We start from the raw sequence: 24,070 nt of genomic DNA on the forward strand, positions 1-24,070 counted from the left end.
ACAGGAAAACATTTTTTTTTTTTTTTTTTTCAGACAGATTCACTCACTCTGTCGCCCAGATTGGAGTGTAGTGGAGGGATCTCGGCTTACTGCAACCTCTGCCTCAAGCAATTCTCCTGCCTCAGCCTCCCAAGTAGCTTGGATTACAGGTGCCCGCCACCACGCCTGGCTAATTTTTGTATTTTTAGTAGAGACGGCGGGGGGGGGGGGGGCTCACCATGTTGGCCAGGCTGGTCTCGAACTCCTGACCTCAAGTGATCTGCCTGCCTCGGCCTCCCAAAGCACTGGGATCACTGCTCCCGGCCCACAAAAACATTTTTTAAAATGTGAGTAAGGTCATGAACTTTGGTTGAATCACAATCATACCTTTTATTGAGAACTCACTGTGGGCCAAGCACTGGTTGAGCAATTTGCAGACGCTATCTTGTTCACTCTTTCCTACCATTCTGTGAGGTAGGTACTATTTCTTCTTAATTTTGCCTATAAGGAAATTGAAGCTCTCATTGTGTCCATGTAACTCACCTGAAGACACACAGACAGAGACTTTGAGCATCATGACTACCTAATAGGTGCTCAGCAGATGGTAGCAATTGTGGGAGAAAATGAAGCCATATCTACATGATGTACCATCTAAGACAGCTGAGAATCCCAAGGGCTCACACAGTTCTACTGGGCGAGTTAAAAGTTCTCACACATTTATGCTATCTTTTCAAATAATACAGTTTATTCTGCCTTATATGAAAAGCATACATTTTTGGGCCAAAATTAAAAAGAAAACTCTATATAACTTGAATGCAGATGTGTCTTTAATTTTCTATGAAAAATAACTTTCATTTGCATTGAAGACATCTAACAAGCAACTTGGTAATAATAAAGTCAGAATTAGAGATGTCAGAGGACTAGGGAAGGAGATAAAAAAATCATTTGTAAAACAAAAGAAACCTTCCATTCATTATTATATTGAAGAAACACTAACTACTGTATCTCATAAACATAACAAAACAGCAATATTTCAAAATTCTGGAGGAACAACAGAACCATAAATAGCACTGAGACTTTGTAGGAAAAAGCAGCTTCATTAATAGATTTCTATGATGGATGAAAAGGTTTGTGAGAGATGGTGTGTGCCACAATTTGATTGTGTAATATAATGTATATTCATATCTATATATCTATGCTTATCTATATATAGATATATATGAGAGAGATCTGTTTATTTTAAGGAATTGGCTCTTGCAATTATGGGGGCTGGCAAGTTAGAGATTTGTAGGGCAGGCCAGCAGGCTGGAAGTTCTGGCAGGAGTTGGATGTTGCAGTTTTGAGTCCAAAGGCAGTCTTGACGCAGAATTCCCTCCTCAGGGGACTTCAGTCTTTTCTCTTAAGGCCTTCAGCTGATCAGATGAGGTCCACCCACATTATAATGGGTAATCTGTTTTACTCAAAGTCTCCTGGCTGAAATGTTAATCACATTTAAAATACACCTTCACAGCAATATCTAGACTGGTGTTTGACCAAGCAACTGGGCACTATAGCCTAGCCAAGTTGCCACACAAAATTAACCATAACAACTAGTATATTCAAGCAAACTGGGAGGAGTATACCTATACTAAACTGGCAGGAGTAACAGAAACAGACAATCTGCAATGTAAGTTGATTAAGTGAAGGAGAGTAAGGTGTTTAGGTGTGGCAGCTATTGCTTTAAAATTTTTCTTTAATGTATTAATATCATGGTAAGGAGTTTGATTTTTTCTTTTATTTTTTAAGTTCCGGGGTACATGTGCAGGATGTGCAGGTTTGTTACATAGGTGAACGTGTGCCATGGTGGTTTGCTGCACCTCAACCCATCACCTAGGTATTAAACCCCACATGCATTAGCTCTTTTTCCTACTGCTCTCCCCTAAAAATTAATTTAATTTATTTAAACAAGAAATAAGTGTAAGCGGAAAGTTTCCCTTGATTTCATAGATATTATTAAAATTAGGTATTCCAAGAGCCCAAGACTGATGAATCAAAGCCTTCCGTAGCATTGATGAGAGATGCATCAGTGAGCAAGCTAGTGTAAAATTAACCCTAGCTTCCTGCTGGTGCCACAGCAGGGTGCTTGAGGGGGAAGCCAGTTTTCAGCCTGAATGGGCTGCTGTGGAACCCTGTTTCCAGTTGTCAAGGCAGACTTGGCATCTTTTTCCAACATCCTAGTAACCCAAAGGAAGGAATTGAGATAACTACTAATGGATTACTTAGAGCGTAAGTCATTAAAAACAGGACACAAAACTGAGGTATAAAAAGGAATATTTATCTTTTAAAAATACAACTTTGAACACTACTGGCATCTCATTTACAAAGTATTTTCGTGAAACACTCTCCATTGGCTTTGCTTACTCAGCACGTTCTTTTATCTTCAACTGAGACTCAAGGGAGGGTATGATTGCATTATTATAAATACCACAACCACCACCACACACAGTAAAGACCATCTCTGCCTCAGGACATTCGCCCCAAACCTCCATCCTCTCCGTTTCCTTTCCACCAAGCAGAAGTTTCTGAATGGTCCACTCACATGCTGCCATTGCGATTTGCCGATCGGCACTACCAAGGTGTCTCTGGCAATTCGCACTCCAGGTGGAGCTGACCTATTTGTAGAAAGCCTCACAAACCCTAGCTCATTATTTATTCATTGATTCATTACTATTAATACTTATATCAAGTCTTTGCAAACATTCAGCATGAAGTAAACATAGTATTTACAGCAGTACATGGTTTGCAATTCAACACACTGACAACAGAAGCAAAGGGACCAACAGACTGTAAGAAGGCCAGAGGGGAAAGAATATTAATATAAATCCCTTCTGCCACTGTGTGCGTGCGTGCGTGTGTTTGTGCGTGTGTGCCCACACATGAGCATATTTTAATTCACAGAAAACTGAACATGCCCTCCTTTAAAAGCAGACTATTTACAAGTGATTCTGAATAGCACGAACACATGCCAGTCATACTGGATACTTGCTTTCTGCAAACACATCTAGATGTACTTTTTACAATTCTGAAACAGATCTTCAATGTGATATGTTAGAGAAAATAACTTTGGAACATTTGTCAACTTTTGGTTCATAGTAATTTTGCAAAAAGCCACAAACCATGCTTTGTCGTTTAAAAGGTGAACCTGGTCAGGCACCTTCTAGAAGACATTGATGTGTTATTTATTTACTGGTCTACTGGGGATTGGAAAGACAATGGCAGTTACACAGAGGACTTAGTGCTGCTCTCATGCCTTTCACCAGTAACAACATTAATGTAAAGAGAAGTTTAGAAACACAAATCACATACAAATCATCAAAACATTTCAGTTAACAGTGTTTAAAAAAATACCAAAGTCTACAACAGTAGTACAGACACTGAAAACACTCCAAATACTGTTTAGCATCAGGACTTCCGCAATATTGAAAGACAACCAATTGACAGAAAGGGGAGGAAGTTACAGCACTTGCGGTTTGAGGCAATTTCTCTTTAGGGCCTGTAGTTCAAGGTGCTGTCCTAGGATCCTTATTTTAACTCAAAAGATTTTCCAGGAATGAACTGACAAATTCAAAGGAACTTCCACTTGAAAACCATTAAAAATACAAATCACTTTCTATGCTTGTCCAACACATATTTATCTTCAGGATCCCAAGTTGTTAGGCAAAGAGATTTAGGTCAGCTTCAAGCCCTCGAAGCCACAGAATTTCCATCTCTTTTCCAGGCTGGCTCCAACTCCAGTCATTTCCTGCTTGAAGGTATGCTGGAGTCTACCCATGAGACACTCCACATCGCTGGTGCAGATCTGTGGGACAGAGAGAACATCTCCATTCAAAACCAGTTCTATTTTCCTAATCTTCTTTCCCAGTGTTGCCTACTTTAGAATGTTGATGTGTCTGTGTGTGTGTCGCAGGGGCGTTTAACCTCCTCCTGCTCCTTGCGCATTTGTGTGGGTTGGCAGAGTGGCTTCCAGCCAGCAGCGTTCCTCTGCTGTGACCATCAGACAGGGTCCGCTGAGTTGCTATTGGAAAGAGCTGGGGTCAGTCATGTGGAAAGGCCTGGGTTTGTAAGAAGCTAAATGATGGCTGCTCAGTGCTGGTGATGCTGTGTGCAGGTCCACCGAAGCTGCTGAGCCTTTTGGGAGGGGAGGAAGGTAGAAATGGCTGCCACCAGAGCAGAATCCCTCACAAATGCGTTAGTTCATAATGGAGAAGTAACAGGAATGGGGAAAGCTCTGGGTTCATACTTCTCTGCATTGTCTTTCTCTCCCCATTTCTCTCTCTCTCTCTCTCTCTCTCACACACACACACAGACACACAGACACACACACACACACCCCTCAATACGAAAACAAAAACAAATCTGTGGACTCCTTTAGGACTTGTTTTAGGTGGTCATCTTCACATTAGTAGAGTCAGTAAGTTACCCTCCTCACTATGAGCCTTGGCACCAGGGCTTGGGTAAAGAGCAGCAGGGGATCCCGAAAGACACCCAGAGTTGGCGTCACAATGAATATCCCCGAAGCTGGAGGGAGCCCCGATTCTGTTGGTATCACCTCAGCCTCTCTTTGGGAGGCCCTGGCACTACTCTGGCGGGAAGTTGTTAAGGGGGAGCTAGGCCTAGGCTAGGAGGGCAGTTATGCCTTCTTCCTAGTGCTGGCAGTAGACTGTATCCAGTCAAGTGAACGAAGCACATTCCAGGGTATCATATAGAGTTGAATCCACATTTCAGAAAACATAGATAATGTATATAGATGTATACATTTAATACAGGTACAGCACACTTGCAGGAAAGGGTCTGAAATATGTGCCAAACTGTTAACAGTGGTTATCCTTGAGCAGTGGGATTGTGGGTGGTAACTTTCACTTTCCCTTTACTAGATTTCTATACTGCTTACATTTTTAAGATAATGTGCATGTATTATTTTTGTAAATTAAAAAAGAAGCAGATGGTTTTTACTGACACATAGTTCAATTTCATACCATTGCAATGGACTACTTGGTCCTAGTATTCACATTCCATCCTCCCCTTCACTGCCAAATGGGCTATTTAATTGCAGAATAGCATCACTTCCCAGAGGGAAATGAGGGGGGAGTGCTAGCTAGAATGAAAGCAAATGCCACTGAAGAGGATGTATCACCACAGCTGGGATAATAAGATTCCCAAGTGGGCCACTGCCTTTGTTAAGAGGACATATGCTTAAATGACTTAACATTTTGGACAGCACCTATATTCAATGGCACTTCTCAAAAGGCCCAGATCCTATGAAATAGGCAGTACAATTTATGGGCACATTTCACTGAATGCTGCTTCTGGAAAAAAAAAAAAAACGTATCCTGAGCTGATTCATTCTGAGGAGTCAAGAGTCCCCTCCTGCATCTTAGAGGCATCCTTGATTTCCTAGGGAATTAGCACTTACCCCTGCTCCAGATGCCCCAGGAGTTCCCCCAAAGGATAGCATCCAGAGAAGGAAATGGACCATGAGATCATCTGTGAGCAAATATTCAGTCTGTGTTACAGAGGCTCTCAGCTCATTGCTCTATCTTTTTTTTTTTTTGGCCCCTGCCTCCCTTGTTTTGTAATAGACAATAGCAGGGGTGATGGTGGGAGAGGTGGATGGACTAAGACTTCCCATTTTGAAAATGAACATTGGCTAATGGCTAAAAACCAGGGACAAAAGTTTGATGGGGCTGGGTACAGTGGCTCATGCCTGTAATCCCAGCACTTTGGGAGGCCGAGGTGGGCGGCTTGCTTGAGTCCAGGAGTTCAAGGCCAGCCTGGGCAACACGGCAAAATCCTGTTTCTATAAAAAATACAAAAATTAGCCAGGCATGGTGGCATGCGTCTGTAGTCCCAGCTACTCAGGAGGCTGAGGTGGGAGGATTACTTGAGCCCAGGAGGTTGAGGCTACAGTGAGCTGTGATCTCACAAATGCACTCCAGCCTGGGCAACAGAGTGAGACCCTGTCTCAAAAAAAAAAAAAGGTCGGTGGGTAAGAAAGCTGATATGGGTTGGTTTGCAGCTTATAGGTAAATTAAGAGAGGAAAAGTCTTCTAAGATATATGTTGGAAAAAGCATGGTCTACTTATTCAAGTTTGCCTGAGACTGCCCTGGTTTTAACATCGAAAATCTCAAGTCCCAGGAAACCCTTCAGTCTCCAGCAAACCAGGACACATGGGTCATCCCACTTGCAAAGGGGAAGCTCTGCACTGAATCACAGTGAGAGAGCAGGTGAGGGAAACTTCCTGAAAGCAGTAACTAATGACCTATTTATGCTTGAGGAGAGTCAGGTCACCTGTTAACAAAGAACCCCACATCCCCTCGCATCCCCATTTTAGTCCCCCATATACCTTATTATCAAGACGGTGCAAGTAGGAACAGATGTATTCAATGCTTGCTCCAAATGGGTGAACATGAAGGAATGTGGAGATAATCCCTACAGAGACAAGAGCATGGAGGTTATATCTGAGCCTTGTATTTCTCTTCCACATGACAGTGAATAGCAAGAGCTGACTCATATGTACAACAGAAATATACTGGACACTATTCTAAGTTTACACGTATTTTACTCATTTAATCTTTATAATAATCCCGTGAGGTGTGTATTGTCATCCCCAGTTCACAGCTGAGGACACAGATGCACTAAAAGTGTAAGCAACTTGTCCAAGGTCACACAGCTGGTAAGTGGCAGTGCTGGTATTTGAACCCAGACAGTCACATACTGCCTCTTACTGTGCTGTATCACATGTAGAAAAGCTGGCATTTGAGGAGTCACTTTCATTACTTGTGATGGCTAAACACCATCTGAATTCAAGGATTTTACAATGAATTTACATTGTGCTGGGCTTTTGCAGTTCCTTCAGTCTTTAAATTAGACTTTAGCCTCTTAGGTGTTAATAATGCCTTGCTGTTGTGGTAAACGTACAAATCATGTACTTTCCTGATTAACCCTGTGCCTCTCACAAGAAAGTGTGCTGATTGTATCTGGGTATTATTTTGTGAATAGCTCTGTTAAAGAAAAGCCAAACATTTCATTCACGGCTAACTCAAGTGGTCACTAGCATTCCGTGCTTAGAGCCTCGAATCTGTTTGTGTAACAGAATTCTTATAGCAGTTTACAGCCTCCAAGAATGCCCCTGATTTCCACTTAGCCTGACTCTGGGGTGGCTGGCAGCTTCACATGCTGCCTTGATTGTTCTGGCCATTAGGTTAATTGTTCTAATACTTCTTTCTCTGGAAACAGGTGGAAAATAAAATTTTCAAAAGTATAATATTTCTTTCTTTCAATTTTTTTTTGCGTTCACCTCCTTTCATAAGATCTTAAGTGCATGAAATAGACCCAGAATTGAGTTTGTTGAAAATGGTCAGGAAATAAAAGCAAAATTTGATTTGGTTTCTGAACCACAATTTGTCTGTTCCTTTAAGAGGCTGACAAAGACTAGCACAGGTTTAAATTGTAGTTTGAAGTTCAGTCAAAGGGGTAAGTTGGGGAAGGGTTCCAGAAGGAACTGATGGCAGGGCTCAAAATCTGTTCAAAAGGGATGCTATTACTTAGAACGTTACTTTATTCTTAAATGACTAGGTAAATTGAATTTCTAAACACTGATTCTGGCTGAGAAACTTAAATTCTGAAGAAGACATTCCATGTTTGAAGAAATTCTAGATGTCCTGGCCAAGAAAGACTGTCAAATGCCAAGAAATAACTTCAGAGGTTTAAAAACATTAAGCGATTTTGTGGGTTCACACCCAAAAAGCTGGTTGAAAAAATAGATTTTCCTTTCTCTCTGCCAGCCCAAGACTACCTTCTTGAAAAAACAAAACAAGAAACACTTATTTTAAGAATCTTTTTTTCTAGGACTATCCATTCACAGAGGCTTCCTTCTATCCCCAGCATTTCTCTGACAGGTCTCCCTGTTGCCATGCCAATTTGTTAAGAACTTGGAGTTGGAAGACGTTAATAAGTTGTAATAAGTTGTCACTTTTCTTGAAGATTCAATGGCAGGTCCCCCTGTGCATCTTTATTAACATATCAAAGTGTTCAATCTCAGGATAATATCCATTACCAAAGGAGGCGGAGATATCTTAAAAATATGCAGAAGCCAGTCAGTGTGGAGGGCTTTTGAGACTAGAGTGGGGCTACTGTATAGCTCGGCTTCCTAGATGGCAGCTGGGATTATCTGCTGTGGCCCAAGACCAGTCACTCTTAAATGATTCGCCCCTCTTAAATATTTTAGAGCGTCAATCTGCCACTGTTCTCCAAATGGAATATAAAGTTAGCCAGCATTTGCGAATGGTGCTGTGAATTGTAATATGTTTTCTACTTACTGAGGGCTTACTATGGGCCAGGCACTATGCTAAGTGATTTAGGTGAGTTATTGTATTTAATACTCACAACTGCCCTTTCGGGTCGGTAATATTATGCCCATTTTGCAGGTGGAGGAACTGAAGCTCAGAGAAGAAATGGTGGGGTCAAGATGGGAAGCCAGGTCTGTCTGATTCTTTAACCATTTGTGCCATCTTGCCTCTCTGAATGAATTTTTACAGAGAGCAATGCTAGCATGGACCTCATCAAAGCCCACTAGTGTCCAACACACCAGTTTCCTGAGTCATCTGCCACTGTGATATAATAAAAAAATTAATATCTGGTCTTTGTACCTGGTCCCCGGGGCACACAGCTCCTAAAACCTTTGGAATTTCTGGAGTGATAAGAGTTAAGATGAGTGGTAGCTGGGGGCCCCTTATAGCTTTAGAATTGAGGCTGGCCATCAGAAAGACTTAGGCATGATTAGAGAGTTGGAATATTAGGGAGGAGAGAGTGGCTGGAGATGGAGCTAATCACCAATAGCCAGTGATTTCATCAATCATGCCTATATAATGAAGCCTCCATAAGAACTTTGAAACGATGGGGTTTAGAGAGGTTTCTGGTTGGCAAACACATCAAGATGCGCACCCAAAAATGTATAGAAACTCCGCATACCCCTTCCCAGTACCTTGCTCTATACACCTCTTCCATTGTATCCTTTATGCTAAATCAGTGAGTAAGTAAGGCACTTTCCTGAGTTCTGTGAGCCATTCTAGCAAATTATCAAACCTGGGGTGGGTATTGTGGAAACCCCTGACTTTGTAGCCAAATCAGACAGAAGTAGAGGAAACTTGGATACCGTATATTTGAGACTGGCATCTATAGAGAGGGCAGTCTTCCAGGACTGAGCCCTTAAACCCATGGAGTCTAATGTTAAACTCTAACTTTGGGTAGTGAGTGTGAGAACGGAATTCAACTGTAGGACACCTACTTGGTATTGAAGAGTTGGAGATGTGGTGTTGGAAAAGACACCACGTATCTGGTGTCAGGAGGTTAAAACAAACAAACAAACAAACAAACAAACAAACAAACAAACAATCCCTTGTCATTTGGTGTCAGAAGTGCTGTAAACATAGCTTAGACAGTAACCTGGAAAAACTTCAGAGGCCTATACTTGCTCCAGAGGCTCTCTGGAAAAGCTCTCTGCCAAATATGGTCTGCGCTAGCCCCCTGAGTGGACATGAGAGGGCTTATCTATCCCTGCACAGATATTTAAAAAAAATCTACAGTGTGTTTCTCCAGCTGACCCCTCTTAGCTTAGTGCTTGTACTGACATGTTGACTACTTGACATGGCAGTGGCTACAAGGAGTGTGAGGGGGGCTGGCAGCTGCTGTTAAATTTGGAAATTTGTACTTGTTCTTAACCTATCATCTTCAGAACTCTGAGTTCTTGTGCTGCCATGCTTCATAAATGCTTGGCATGTGCTTATTAATCTTAGGTAAAGCCATCCCCTCCTCCATTGTACCCAGGCATTGTACATGGCATGTGTGCATTAGCTTCCTTACCCACTAGCAGTGCTTCACGTTCAGATTTGATAGGACTGCTGTTCATGGTCTTCTCAAGAGGGTATTCGCTATCCTGGTTTGATGCACACAGCCTAGAAGCACAGCTTTCCTGTGGACACAACATGCTTCTAGGTCAGTTCACTTTATTTGGCAACAGAGTTGGTTTCAATTAACTACACAACAGGTAACTTAACACAGTACCATAAAAACAATACCGTTCAATTTGGATTACTGAATGGGAGAGAAAATAGCATAAATTACAAAAGCATCACAGATATTCCAAAGTTTATTTATAGGGCTCCAAAACATAGAAACATCTAAACATTTACCTTCACCAGTTTTTTTTTCTGCCTTCATCTTGACTTTATACAAGCAATCTGGGCAACTAGACCCAACATTTATGGTATACTAACAAGATGCTAGGCACTGTTAGATAAGTATTATCTCCATTCTACAGATGAGGAAAGTGAGGCTCAGGTAAATTGGCTAAGATCACACTGCAAGGAAGTGGAGCCAGGATTTCATCCCACTGTTAAAAGGACCATTGTTTTTTTTTTAAAAAAGTTTAAGGTCCACACTCTGTTAATGGTAAGTCCCATCTCAATGGACAATCTACATTGGCTACATTGCCAATCCACTGATAGTTAATCAACTGTTAGTTTTTGAACTAAAAATTAGAGCTTACATTCCACTGACAGTTAATCAGCTGTTGGTTTTTGAACTAAAAATTAGAGCTTACATTCCACTGACAGTTAATCAGCTGTTGGTTTTTGAACTAAAAATTAGAGCTTTCATTTACTAGTCTCTCTCTCTCTCTCTCTCTCCGATAAGGACATTATCAGTTAGAATATTCCTGACTTTACAGCAAGAAATGACCATGACAAAAAATAGCATTAGTAATGGACTTCTTTGTTGTGGAAAGTTCTTCTCTTTCAGAGTGTAGCAGGAAGGGTTCCTAAGAGAAACTCAGGTGAAATCCATGACCAGCAATCAAACTGAAAAATAACTCCAGACCTTTCATGGCTCTTTCTTTCTCTCTTTGGGTAGGGAGAATATCTTTTCTGTTATTATAAATGTGAAGGCAAAGCTTTCAGAAGAAGGAATAAAAGAAATCACTGCTTCTTTTACTGCTGAAAAGAAAATGCTGCTGAAATGCTCCTTGGGGGGCAGATCATGGCTGACTCAGATGCATTTTCACTTCTTCCTTTCCACAAACCCTTAGAAGGGACAGGATTCCTTCTGTTTTCTTTAAAGATGTCTTCAAAGCTTCCAGGATGCTGTCTCCGAATGAAATGAATGGTCTATACTGCAAGACATGTTGTTTTGTGAATTTACAGGCTTCCTGGCTGTAGTCAGAGGGGAACCCTTTCTTGACCTACTCAATCTTTGGCCTTTAGAATCCAATCCAGGCAGCAACCATTACGCCAAGTTTGATTTAAACTACTAGCTCAATTCTAAGCCACGGGCTTCACATCTGCTTCTGACCTCCTTAAAACATTAAATGATATGGTAAGCCGTTTCTTAAGTGTGAGAGTTTAACAGATTGGGGTTGATTTAAGATGTGAAAATATTCTGGGAAATTTTAGCCATCTTGAATAGAACTGCAGCCTTACTTAAACCTGACTTCAATTTTATTATAGCTGGCATTTAAAAAATTAGAAGGTACATTGAAGGGATGCTTATCACCTTGAATTTTACTAGCAGATTTAAAGAGCTTAGTTCTTTCCGCACTAAGACAGACATAAGTCACATTGTTATACTGCAAAACACTGACAATAACTCACCCTGTAGCTTACTGTCAAGAAGCCCAAACAAAAGCAAATAAAAAAAGAGATTCCTCCTTACCAAAACTTATTGCTTTCCTTTCAACTTGAAATTATTTTTGCAGTCTAATGTGATGGTACTTTGCTTCCTAACCTAATTGTGTCAGGTTGAAATATTTGGTCACAAATCAGCTTCCCAGAGAAGATCAGTTTATAATGAACTGTCATGAATTTCTCTAAAAGAAGCTTTGCTTAAAATAACAAGAAAAAACATATTTTGACTCACTGTTTTTTGGATTATCAGTTGGATCTTTTCCCCGTCCTCATCAGCCAACACTTCATGGTCTATTCAGTTTCCAAATGGGAAACACTTGTCCTTAGGCACAATATGGCAAGTTTCTTCCATGCCATTTGACCTCTTACTTCTTTAAATGAAATACTTTACAAAGCAGAAAGCTACTTCCACAAAAAAATGTCCTTAGGTCAAATTGTGATGTCAATCCTGAAGAGTAATTCTAAGCATAAGGTCATGAGCATAACCCCTTGTCTGTCTACAGTCTTCTAGATACATAATCCATTTTATGCAGGAAGCAAAACAGAGCTATGTGGCAGCTCTGGGACATTTTAGAAGCCCCGATGGCATGAGCAAAGTCCTGATAAGTAGAGCAGCTTTGGCGCTTTTCAATGAAATGCTTGATAAATGAATTTCTCTGGGATTATGCTTGTTTCTTTAATAGTGCCCACAAAACTGGAAAGTGAGTTGGTTTTATGAAGTGGAAGAATTAAAAGCACGTTGCAAATGGCCTCTAGAAGAAAACACTTTCAATCATTTGTTTCAACTACACCAAGGTTGCCAGTTCTTAATGGCACTCTAGGGGAAGGCACTGCACTGGTAAACACACTCAGGGCCTGTATGCACTGCATCTTCCTGAGCTGAGAACAGAAGATAAAGAGAATATGCTCTTGAGGAACTGTATCACTGTTGATTTCTGACTCTCGGTCCAAGCTCCTAATCTTCTCTTCCTTTAGAGACATCAAAACAAGGAAGTTCTGGTCAATGGGCTTCCCTTTTCAGAGGATAACTTCAGCTGAGTATTGATGCATCAAGGCGATTGGACAGGTTGACTTTACACACCTTGAATAGAATGGGCACCTGATTCATGGTTGTGATACATGATTCTATCCAGATATTAGACTCTCTGGTCCTCATTGGTGGTTCTTATTGCTGAGAGCTCTCAATTGATAAAGTCCCATCTTGGCTTCTAGCTTTAGAATACTGTGTCTCATTTTTTTTCCCAAGGTTTCCCTCTTCTTGGTATTGGCTATTCCTCTCATCTGCAGCTGCTCATTATTACACTAAATTGACTAGCTGCAAAGAAATGCCAATGTGCTAGCTGCACTTGTGTTTCTTCCTTTAATGAAATGCTCAATTAAAGGTACTTTGTGTCACATGAGTTTTCTATGTTGCTATTTGCTTGACAAGATGAAGCAGGGAAGAGGTGTGCACTCTGGTCGTCTCCAAGAGAGAAGACTGAAGAGTTTTAGGGATGAAGCAACTTCTTATTCATTGAAAGGTGTACACTCCAGAACCCTTAGAAATGCCAAGGACTCATACCTAAAAGCAAAGCCCTTAGTATGAGAATTACCTCCGAGTGGGGCTTTTAATTCGCAATCAGCCAAACATTCCCCATTGATTTCTAGGGTATAACTTCCAGGGCATTTTCACTGTCACTGAAAAGTAGGCAAAGGGACAAGGAAAAAGGTTCACTTAGGGTGCATGTACCTTTTCTTTAAGATTTTCCAACATTTTTTCCACCTGTAACTTGTCATCTTTGAGTTTTTCAAGTTCGGCTTCTTTCTTTTTGTATTCCTCTTGGACTTTGAGTAGATGCTACAAGAAAGACCAAAGACAATCAATTTATGAATTATGGAGCCACACTTCATTTAAAATCCCTGGCTGAAATTAGATATCAGGTGGGCCTGCCTCACTTTCCTCCAGCACACACGACCATTTTTCCATGAAGAGATTGGGCAAATCAAGATATTTTCACTTTACGTTATTTTGTCTGCCTCTCACGAAATTCCTTTGAACTTGTTAATATTTTAGAAAGGTCCTGAGAAACTAATTGATCCAGTCACTTAACTTCTTCCCTATCCTGGCCGGGGGTCAGAGTAGGGTGCAGTTAATACTGTGTGGGCAATGTTTTGATTGCTGCATAGAAGTAAATGTAATGTTGTAAAGCATTCTTGCAAATAACCGTTTGCCAAGTCAAGTACAATTTCTGTGAGGGTAGTAGTAAAGAATCCAAATTTTACACTTGTTAGTTTCCATATAAGTAGGCAGGAAGCTATATTTAGCATTATTAATAATTTCAACAAATAATATTTATTGAGTGCCTAATATGTACTAAGCATTGTGCTAAGGGTTTTACATGCACGGTCTCATTTAAACCTCACAATGACCCTATGTTACTATTATCCCTAAGGCTAGGAGAGGTTAAGTGGCTTCCCTAACGCCATTCAGATAGTCAGTGGCAGAGCTGGGATTTAAAATCAGGTTGGGTGAACCCCAGAGTTCATGTCCTTACACGCCTTATTATACTATACATCTTTTGAGATAAGATGTGAGAAATTTTATCATTTTTTACAAGGCATTTTTTTCAATACAAAATAATCAAAATGAGTGAAATTATTTTTTAAGAGGTAGAGACCTAATTCTCACTGAGGTCTTTGAAATGATGAAATGAAATAAAATTTCATGATTTTCGAATTGCATTTAAGTAGCAGAACTATCCTTATGTGAAATGGTTTGAAAATCAGAGGGGAAAAACAGCAACAACAAAAATGTTTCCAAAGTCTTGCTTTTCAGAGGCTTGCAAAAGACCACTGGAAGGGCTAAAAAGCATGGTACAATGTACGTTGTCAAAGTTCTTTGAAGTGTGGGTGAGGAGGTGCATTTTTTCATAGAAAGATCTCTGATATAATTTACATGTTCTAATTAAACTCCATGGTGATGGTAAAAGGAAGGTGAGCATTACTTCACACATTTTGTTAAGAGAAAAGGTGAAATATTAATGTCATATTACTTGTTGTATAGGAAGACAATGGTGGCAGAAAGAATAACATAGGGTTCCTAGTGCCAGAATAGACTGCTGTTCATGATTTGTAATTTCCAACCAGCAATTAGCTTTGTCCTAGATAATTTCAAGGCATACAGTTAAAAACTATTGCACAATTTAAGATGTAAGGACAATGGCTGGTAGTCTAGCATGACAGAAGACAATAGTGGCCTTACTCAGAGGCACTACTCCTTTACTATAGTGAAAGCAGCTGTTGATATCTTTTAAACTGTAGGATCACTGTGGTGATGGTTACATAAAACTCCTAGATGTTGAACATCTGCTACACTATGTTGTCTGTGAATGCAATCGCAGTTGGGTGCATTTATTTACTTTGCTTTTTACACTTTGAATTATGCACAGGTAAACTCATTCACATAAGTGACTGTTAATACAAAACAAAATAAAAACAAGTTGGTATTATGTGCTCAAAGCATTGATACTTAAAAACCTATAATGTACCTATTTCTACTGAAATCAAGGGTAGATTCCTGCCATTCCTTTTAAAAGGCTGTATTTCTTGGTATTCTATCAACTAGATACTTGTTCATCAGCACTTTTTCATATCTAAATAATTGAGGTTCTTTGTAAAGACCCTGAGGCCCTGTCTAGATCCCTAAGTACCTTCTGAAGCATAAAGAAAAGATTAGATTATGTTCAGTGTAGTCTAATGTTAAATATTTTTCACTGAATGCTCATTCTTTGAAAATTGACAATCCATTGTTATCTCTGTATTAATTGGAATATTTAATTAACCACAACAATAATTCCTTCCTCAGCCATGCCAGATAATATTACATCAAGAAGAATAATAGGTTTGATATTCGATTTGCTTGCAGAGGACCTTTTATAGGTGAGAAGCTGATGCTATTCTACCCAGAAGCTCAGAAAACCAAAATGCCTTTACCTGTTGCATTCCTTGCAGGGCTTGTTGCAGGAGTTTCAGCTGCTGTTCTTTGTTTGGGTCATCTTCTCTGTGGGCTTTGCCTTGTTCTTGCTTGAGCAGTTCTACTTCATTCCGGTAGGCATCGAGCTGCCAACGGAGGCTGTCATTTTCTTCCTTCAGAGCTTCTGCCTGTGATACTAAGGCTAAACAATCAATATAAAATATGAAACCATATATCCAGATTCATTTGTGGTTCATCTGAATACCACAAAAAGGTTGGTTCTTCCTCTTGATGAAGAACTTTAGGTTTGAGTTGGCCATGTCAGCAAGAGATGGACACAGAAGCACACAGGCCTGTTTTTATAAATGAACTAGGATTCTAACACACAAAAGTTCACATCATGTTCCTCATTCTCCACCTCAAATATAACTAAGATATTTCGAGGTAACATCAATTTCTTTTATTTGAAATGTAGGAAATAACAGCCCTGTAATAATAAAATATAGGACCAATTCCCTTGAACCGACAACTGCCTACACAATAATGTTGCTGACAGATGTTTTTAAGGAATGCAGCATTGAGAAACTTAACCGCGGAATTTCCTGCTGCTCTGTAGCTTTGTATAAAGAGTCAGATTCTAACTTCAGTTATACTCATTTTATTTTTACTGAAAATGTAAGGGGAAGTAATGAAGAATCAAAGTGGTGCCAGAGGTTAGCAGGCTGGAAAGCAAATGCTGAGGGACATGGTTATGGGAGGCACACAAATATGGGAGCCCGGAAAAAGAAATACAAGGCACAGATGGAGTTGTGTTAGTGAATATGCAATTGCATTTCAAGATTTCTTTCTTTCCTTCCTTCCTTTTTTTTTTCTTTTTTTTTTGACAGAGTTTCACTCGGTCACCTAGGCTAGAGTGCAGTGGTGTGATCTTGGCTCACTGCAACATCCGCCTCCTGGGTTCAAGCAATTCTCCCGCCTCAGCCTCCTGAGTAGCTGGGACTACAGGCGCCCACACCATGCCCGGCTAATTTTTGTATTTTTAGTAGAGACGGGGTTTCGCCATATTGGCCAGGCTGGTCTCAAACTCCTGACCTTGTGATCCGCCTGCCTCAGCCTCCCAATGCCGAGATTACAGGCGTGAGCCACCGCGCCTGGCCCAAGATTTCTTAATATGCACGTTTTCATGTACTTCTTTTAAAATAACTGTTAACAACTTGAAACACACACACACACACACACACACACACACACACACACACACGAATGTAGCATTGACTCGTCTCAAAGAGGAAAGGTAAATGTAAAAACTAAGACATAAGATTTCCAGTCTGGCATGTAAGGACCTTTAGAAGCTGCCACTCTGTCTTAATAACAAGTAAAAAGCTAAACAATGTGAAAAATCAACAACTCTTTTTACATTTGTCAGAGAAGTGAGGTTACAGGGCAAACAGCTGCCCCCAAAACAAAACTGGAGATACAGACAGGTGAATATAGAGAATCACAATTTACTGGACCAAAAACCCATGAGCAGAAACCTCCATGGGACCCAGTCCTTGGGTAGGAAAACCTGAGGTGTAATTAACAAATTGCTGGAGGCTCAGTGTGGACAAGTCTGTGAAATTAGCTGGGCGTGGTGGTGTGTGCCTGTAATCCCAGCTACTCAGGAGGCTGAGGCAGGAGAATCACTTGAACCTGGGAGGTGGAAGTTGCAGTGAGCTGAGGTCGCGCCACTGCACTCCAGCCTGAGTGACAGGGTGAGACTCGGTCTTGGAAAAAACAAACAAACAAAAAACAACTCTAGGAAGACCCAGTCATTGGACAGCTCCCACACATTCGTAAGTTTTACCTCCAGGAGATATACCAGTTCCTTACAGTGAATATCAGAGAAAAATCTCCTCATGTTTCTGGCAGGGGAAGGGGAAAAGGAACAATTTTGAAATTGGAGACCATCCTGGTCTTCTTCACAAGGCCTGCCCTCAGGAAAAACTATTTTACCAGAGCCTCACCTGCTGGGGTTTTAGAAGAACTTAACAGACCTGGGGGAAGATAAATGTCCAACTCCAGCCCCCTCCAGCAATCCTGTCCCATCAAAGGGGTGTGTGTGTCGGGGGGGGGGGAGGGTGATGGTGGTGGGAGTGGGATAAAACTGAGAAGCACTGGTGAAGTTCACAGTTCAGGGACACAGGTTCACCAAAAGACTGAGACCTAATCATAGAACTAGAGAATGCTTTCCCTTCCTCCACACCTTACCACAATATTACTAAAGGGCTACTTATGAGAGTTTCTTTCACCTAGTACATCATGTCCAGATTTTAACGAAAAATTACAAAGGAATACTAAACAGTAGAAAACACAGTTTTAAGAGATACAGCAAACACCAGAACCAGACTCAGATATAGAACAGATGCTGGAATTATCAGACTGGGAATTTTTTTTTTAAAAAACTATGATTAATATGCAATGGTCTTTAAAGAAAAAATTAGACAACATACAAGAACAGATGGATAATAAGAGCATAAAGAAGAAATTCAAAGAAAGAATAAAATTAAATATTAGAGATCAAAAACACTAGTAGAAATGAAGAATGCCTTTGATGGGGTAATTATTAGACTGGACATAACTAAGGAAATAATCCCTGAGCTTGAGGATATGACAATAGAAATTTCCAAAACTGAAAACCTGTCTTAGTCCGTTTTAACTGCTATAACCAAATACCACAAACTGGGTAGCTTATGAACAACAGTAATTTATTTCTCACAATTCTGGAAGCTCAGAGGTCCAAGATCAAGGTGCCAGTATCTTCAGTGTCTAGTGAGGGCCTATTTCCTAGTTCATAGATGGTGCCTTCTACCTGTGTCCTCACATTAGGAAGGGACAAGCGGCTCTTTGGGGTCTCTTTTTGTAAGTGTACTAATCCCATTCATGAGGGCTCTGCCCTTATGACCTAATCACCTCCCAAGGGCCTCACCTCCTAATAGCACATTGCTGATTAAGTTTCAACATGAATTTTTGGGGATACATACATTCAGACCATAGCAAAAACAAAAAGAAAAAAACAACAGATGCTGGCGAGGTTGTGGAGAAAAAGGAACGCTTTTACACTGTTGGTGGGAGTGTAAATTACTTCAACGACTGTGGAAGACAGTGTGGTGAATCCTCAAAGACCTAGATCCAGAAATACCACTTGACCCAGCAATCCCATTACTGGGTATACACCCAAAGGAATATAAATCATTCTATTATAAAGACACATGCATGAGTATGTTCACTGCAGCACTATTCACAATAGCAAAGACATGGAATCAACCCAAATGCCCATCAATGATAGACTGGATAAAGAAAATGTGGTACATATACACCATAGAATACTATGCAGCTATTTAAAGGAATGAGGACATGTCCTTTGCAGGGACATGGATGGAGCTGGAAGTCATTATCCTCAGCAAACTAACGCAGGAACAGAAAACCAAATACTACATGTTCTCACTTATAAGTGGGAGCTGAATGATGAGAACATATGGACACATGTGAGGGAACAACACACGCTGGGGCTTGTTGGAGGGCAGGGGCTGGGAGGAGGGAGAGCATTAGGAAAAATAGCTAATGCACACTGGGCTTATTACCTAAGTGATGAGGTGATCTGTGCAGCAAACCACACTGGCACGCATTTAGCTATGTGACAAACCTGCACATCCTGCACATATACCCCTGAACTTTAAAGTTGAAAATAAAAAAAATACTGAAAAAAGTACATAACAGAATATCCAGAACTATAGGACCACTATAAAAGTGGAAACGTGTAATGGAAATACCTGGAAGGAGAAGAAAGAAAGAAACAGAAGCAATATTTGAAGCAATAACGACTGAGAATTTCTCCGAAATTAATGTCAGACACCAAACCATAGATCCAGGAAGTTCAGAGAACACGAGACAGGACACCAAAAACCCCTTCAGCCTATGCATATCATATTCAAACTTAAGAAAATCAAAATAAAGAAAAAATCTTGAAAGAAACCACAAGGGAAACAAACACCTTACCTATAGAGGAGCACAAGTAAACATTATATCTGACTTCTTTTCAGAAATTGTGCAAATAAAAAGTGGAATAAAATATTTACGGAGTTAAGAGAAAAAAAAATCAACATCCTAGAATTCTGCACCCTGTGAAATCTGGATCTACATAAAGAAAGGAAGAGCATCAAAGAATGAAAAAATGAATGTAAAATAAAAACTTTTGGCTGGGTGCAGTGGCTCATACCTGTAATCCCAGCACTTTGGGAGGCTGAGGTGGGCAGATCATGAGGTCAGGAGTTCGAGACCAGCCTGGCCAACATGGTGAAACCCCGTGTCTACTAAAAATACAAAAATTAGCTGGGCATTGTGGTGGGTGCCTGTAATCCCAGCTACTCAGGAGGCTGAGGCAGGATAATCGTTTGAATCCGGGAGGTGGAGGTTGCAGTGAGCTGAGATTGTGCCATTGCACTCCATCCTGGGCAACAAGAGTGAAACTCCACCCCCCCCCCCAAAAAAAGAATTATGCTAAATCTACTCTTCCTGTGCTTTAGAAATGGAACAACAAAGTCTGGGTGACAGCACATCTGTTGACAGCATGGCTTACCAAATATTTTAAGCCCACTATTGAGACCTACTACTCAGAAAAGAATATTCCTTTCAAAATATTACTTCTGTTGACAATGCACCTAGTCACCCAAGAATATTGATGGAGAAGTACAAGGAGATAAATGTTGTCTTCACACCTATTAACACAACATTCATTCTGTAGCCTGTGGATCAATAAGTCATTCTGACTTTCAAGTCTTATTATTTTAAAAAATCATTTCATAAGGCTATAGTTGCCATAGATAGTGGTTCCTCTGATGGATCTGTGTAAAGTAGATTGGAAACCTTCTGGAAAGGATTCATGATGCCATTAAGAATGTTCATAATTCAGGGGAGGAGGTCAAAGTATCAACGTTAACAGGAGTTTGGGAGTTGACTTCAACTCTCATTGATGAATTTCAGGAGTTCAAGACTTCAGTGGAGGAAGTAATAGCAGACGTGGTGGGAATATCAAGACACCTAGAATTAGAAGTGGAGCCTAAAGATATGGATTGAATTGCTGGAGCCTCCTGATAAAAATTTAATGAACAAGGAGTTGCTTCCTATGGATGAGCAAAGAAAATGGCTTCTTGAGATGGAATCTATTCCTGATGAAGATGCTGTGAACATTGTTGAAATGATAACAAATGATTTAGAATATTTTGTAAATTCAGTTGGTAAAGCGGTTATGGGGTTTGAGAGGATTGACTTCGATTTTGAAAAAAGTTCTACTGTGGGTAAAATGCTATCAAACAGCATTACATACTACAGATAAATCTTTAATAAAAAGAAGAGTCAATTGATACAGTATACATTATTGTCTTACTTGAAGAAATTGCCACAGTCACATCAACCTTCAGCAACCTCTAACCTGATCAGTCAGCAGCCAGCCACATAAAGGCAAAATTCTCCCCCAGCAAAAAGATTACAACTTGCTGAAGGCTCAGATGATAGTTAACATATTTTTTTTTAGCAATACCGTCTTTTAAAATTAAGGTATGTAAATTGTTTTTTAGGCATTATGCTTAAAAGACTACAGTATAATGTAGACTTAACTTTTATATGAACTGGGAAACCAAATAATTCATATGGCGTGCTTTATTGCAATATTAGCTTTATTGCAATGGTCTGAAATGGAACCTGTAATATCTGTGAGGTGAGGTATTCCTGTATGTATTTATGCATGCTTATGGACAAGTGAAATAAATGACAGCAATGATACAAGAAATGGAAGGGGAGAATCAGGAGCATTTTGCTATTATAAGATACTTGCAGTACCCATGAAATGGTATAGTGTTATTTGAAAGTGGGGTTGAATTAATTGTAAATGTATATAATCTAGGGCAACCACTAAAAAATGTGAAAAAAAGTATAAATGATATGATGAAGGAGAAAAATGTGGAATAATATAATATGTTCAATTAAAAATACAAAAGGCAGGACAAGTACAGAAGACAAAACTAGAAACAAAAAACAAGGGTAACCAAAAGAAAACAGCAACAAACATGGTAGATATTTATCCAACTATATCAATAATCACTTAAAAATTATTGATCTAAGTACGCCAATTAAAAGACAGATGTCAGTGTGGATTAAAAAATAAGACCTAACCATAGGTTGTCTACAAGAAATCTGCTTTAAATATAAGGGTGCACACAGATTAAAGGGAAATAGATGGAGAAAGATACACCATTTTAACACTAATTAAAAGAAAGTGGAAGTGGCTATATTAATTTCAGACAGAGCTGATTTCAGAGCAATGAAATTTATCAGGGAGTAGGAGGAGCATTGCATACTATTGAAGGGGTTAATACTCCAAGAAGACATTCCAATACTGTTTGTGAGCCTAATAACAGAGCATTAGAATACACAAGTGAATAACTGATACAACTGCAAGGAGAAACACATGAATCTACTATTACAGTTGGAGAGTTTAGCTCACTTCTATCAGAAATGGACAGATCCAGCAAACAGAAATCAGTAATGACACAGTTGAACTCAACACCACCATCAAACCACTGTATATAATTACCATCTATAGACTATTTCATCTAATAAAAGCAGATTACACATTCTTCTCAAGCTCACATGGAAGTTTAACCAAGAGAGACCACATTATGGGCCATAAAGCACACCTTAAAAAGTAAAAGAAGAGAAATTTTACAATGTATGTTCTCAGATCACAGTGGAACTAAATTAGAAATCAGTAACAGAAAGATAGCTGGAAATTCCCCAGATACATGGAGCTTGAACAGTATCCTTACAAGTAACACATAGATTAAAAAAGAAATCTCGAGAAAAATTTACAAGTATTTTAAAATAAATGAAAATGAAAATACAAGTTATTAAAATTTATGAAATGCAGTGAAAGCAGTACTTACGTGGGAAATTTATAGCATTTAATCCATCTATTAGACATAAAGAAAGTTCTAACACTAATAATCTAAGCTTTTATCTTAGGAAACTAAAACAAGAAGAACAAATTAAACAAATCCAAAGTAAGCAGACATCTTGTCAGTTTCTTACAAAACTAAACATACTTTTATCATACCATCCAGCAATCATGCTCCTTAGCATTTATCCAAATGAACTAAAAACTTGTGTCCACACAAAAATCTGCACATGGATGTTTACAGCAGCTTTATTCATAATTGCTAAAAGTTGGAAGCAATCAAGATGTCCTTCAGTAAGTGAATGGATAAATAAACTATGGTACATCCAGACAATGGAATATTATTCAGTGCTAAAAAGAAATGAGCCATCAAGCCATGAAAAGACATGAAATAAAATTAAATGCATATTACTAAGTGAAAAAAGCCAATCTGAAAAGGCTACATACTAAAGGATTACAACTATATAATATTCTGGAAAAGACAAAACCTTTTACTGGAGATAGTAAAAAGATTAGTCATTGCCAGTGATTAGTGAGGAGGAAGGGATGAAAAGGTGGGCCACAGAGGACTTTAGGGCAGTGAAACTATTCTGTATGACACTACAATGGTGGATACGTACCATTTTAAATTTGTCAAAACCCAAAAAACGTGCAAGACCAAGAATGAACCTTAATGTAAACTATAAACTTTAGGTAATGATGATATGTTAATGTAGGTTCATCAATAGTAACAAATTATAATCAATTGTAACAAAATTACCATTTTGGTGAAGGATGTTGATAGTGGGGGATACTGTGCTTCTACAGGGACAGAGATTATCCGGAAACTCTCCACTTTCCGTACAATTTTGCTGTGAACGTAAACTGCTCTAAAAAAGAAACTTATTAATTTAAAAAATGAAGGAAACTTAGGTTACACGTAATTATTTATGGTTTAGGGCACATTTTTCAAGTCCAAAAAATCATAAAGCCTATTTCAAAATATTTAATCAGAAGATTTTCATTCACTCAACAAACATTCATTGAGTACCTTTAGAATGAAAGGTAGAATGAAGTGGAAAGCAAAAAATTGTGTAAGGTTAGACATAAATTAGATAAAAAGGCAAGGCTTTTATTTTGAGCCGTCTCCTCAACCTTATTTTTAATGAGAACCAAATAATTATGGTGGGTTTTCCATAGGTATTAAAGAGGTCAATAACACTAGTTTCAATGTAGTCCAGAAAATACAATTTAGAAAATCAAGTTTCAGGCTTATGATTCCACTAGTTTCTATTGTTTACATGCCAAATTAATGGAAACATTTGTAGTTTATACCTTTTTTGATTACTAACAGAACACAAAACTCAGAAAAAGAGACTTTTTTTACCCTAAAACTTAAAGTATAATAATAATAATAATAATAATAATAATAATAATAATAATAATAAAGG

General features: G+C 39.3%; 1 protein-coding gene across 2 annotated transcripts in view; it reads right to left on the reverse strand.

The window, feature by feature from the left end:
- Window positions 1–2,272: 2,272 nt before the first annotated feature.
- The window catches only part of ENOX2 (ecto-NOX disulfide-thiol exchanger 2), a 294,849-nt gene continuing 273,051 nt past the window's right edge, over window positions 2,273–24,070 (reverse strand). For both annotated transcript variants that reach the window (XM_032757614.2, XM_058441768.1), the window contains 5 exons: window positions 15,670–15,851; window positions 13,427–13,534; window positions 9,881–9,989; window positions 6,363–6,448; window positions 2,273–3,817 (listed from right to left, as the gene is read on the reverse strand). In XM_032757614.2, coding sequence (XP_032613505.1) covers window positions 3,686–3,817; window positions 6,363–6,448; window positions 9,881–9,989; window positions 13,427–13,534; window positions 15,670–15,851 — 617 coding nt within the window. In that variant the 3' untranslated portion in view covers window positions 2,273–3,685. The remainder of the gene's footprint in view (window positions 3,818–6,362; window positions 6,449–9,880; window positions 9,990–13,426; window positions 13,535–15,669; window positions 15,852–24,070) is intronic.

The sequence above is a fragment of the Hylobates moloch genome, unplaced genomic scaffold, assembly GCF_009828535.3.
Source record: "Hylobates moloch isolate HMO894 unplaced genomic scaffold, HMol_V3 SCAFFOLD_7, whole genome shotgun sequence".
Lineage (NCBI taxonomy): Eukaryota > Metazoa > Chordata > Mammalia > Primates > Hylobatidae > Hylobates > Hylobates moloch.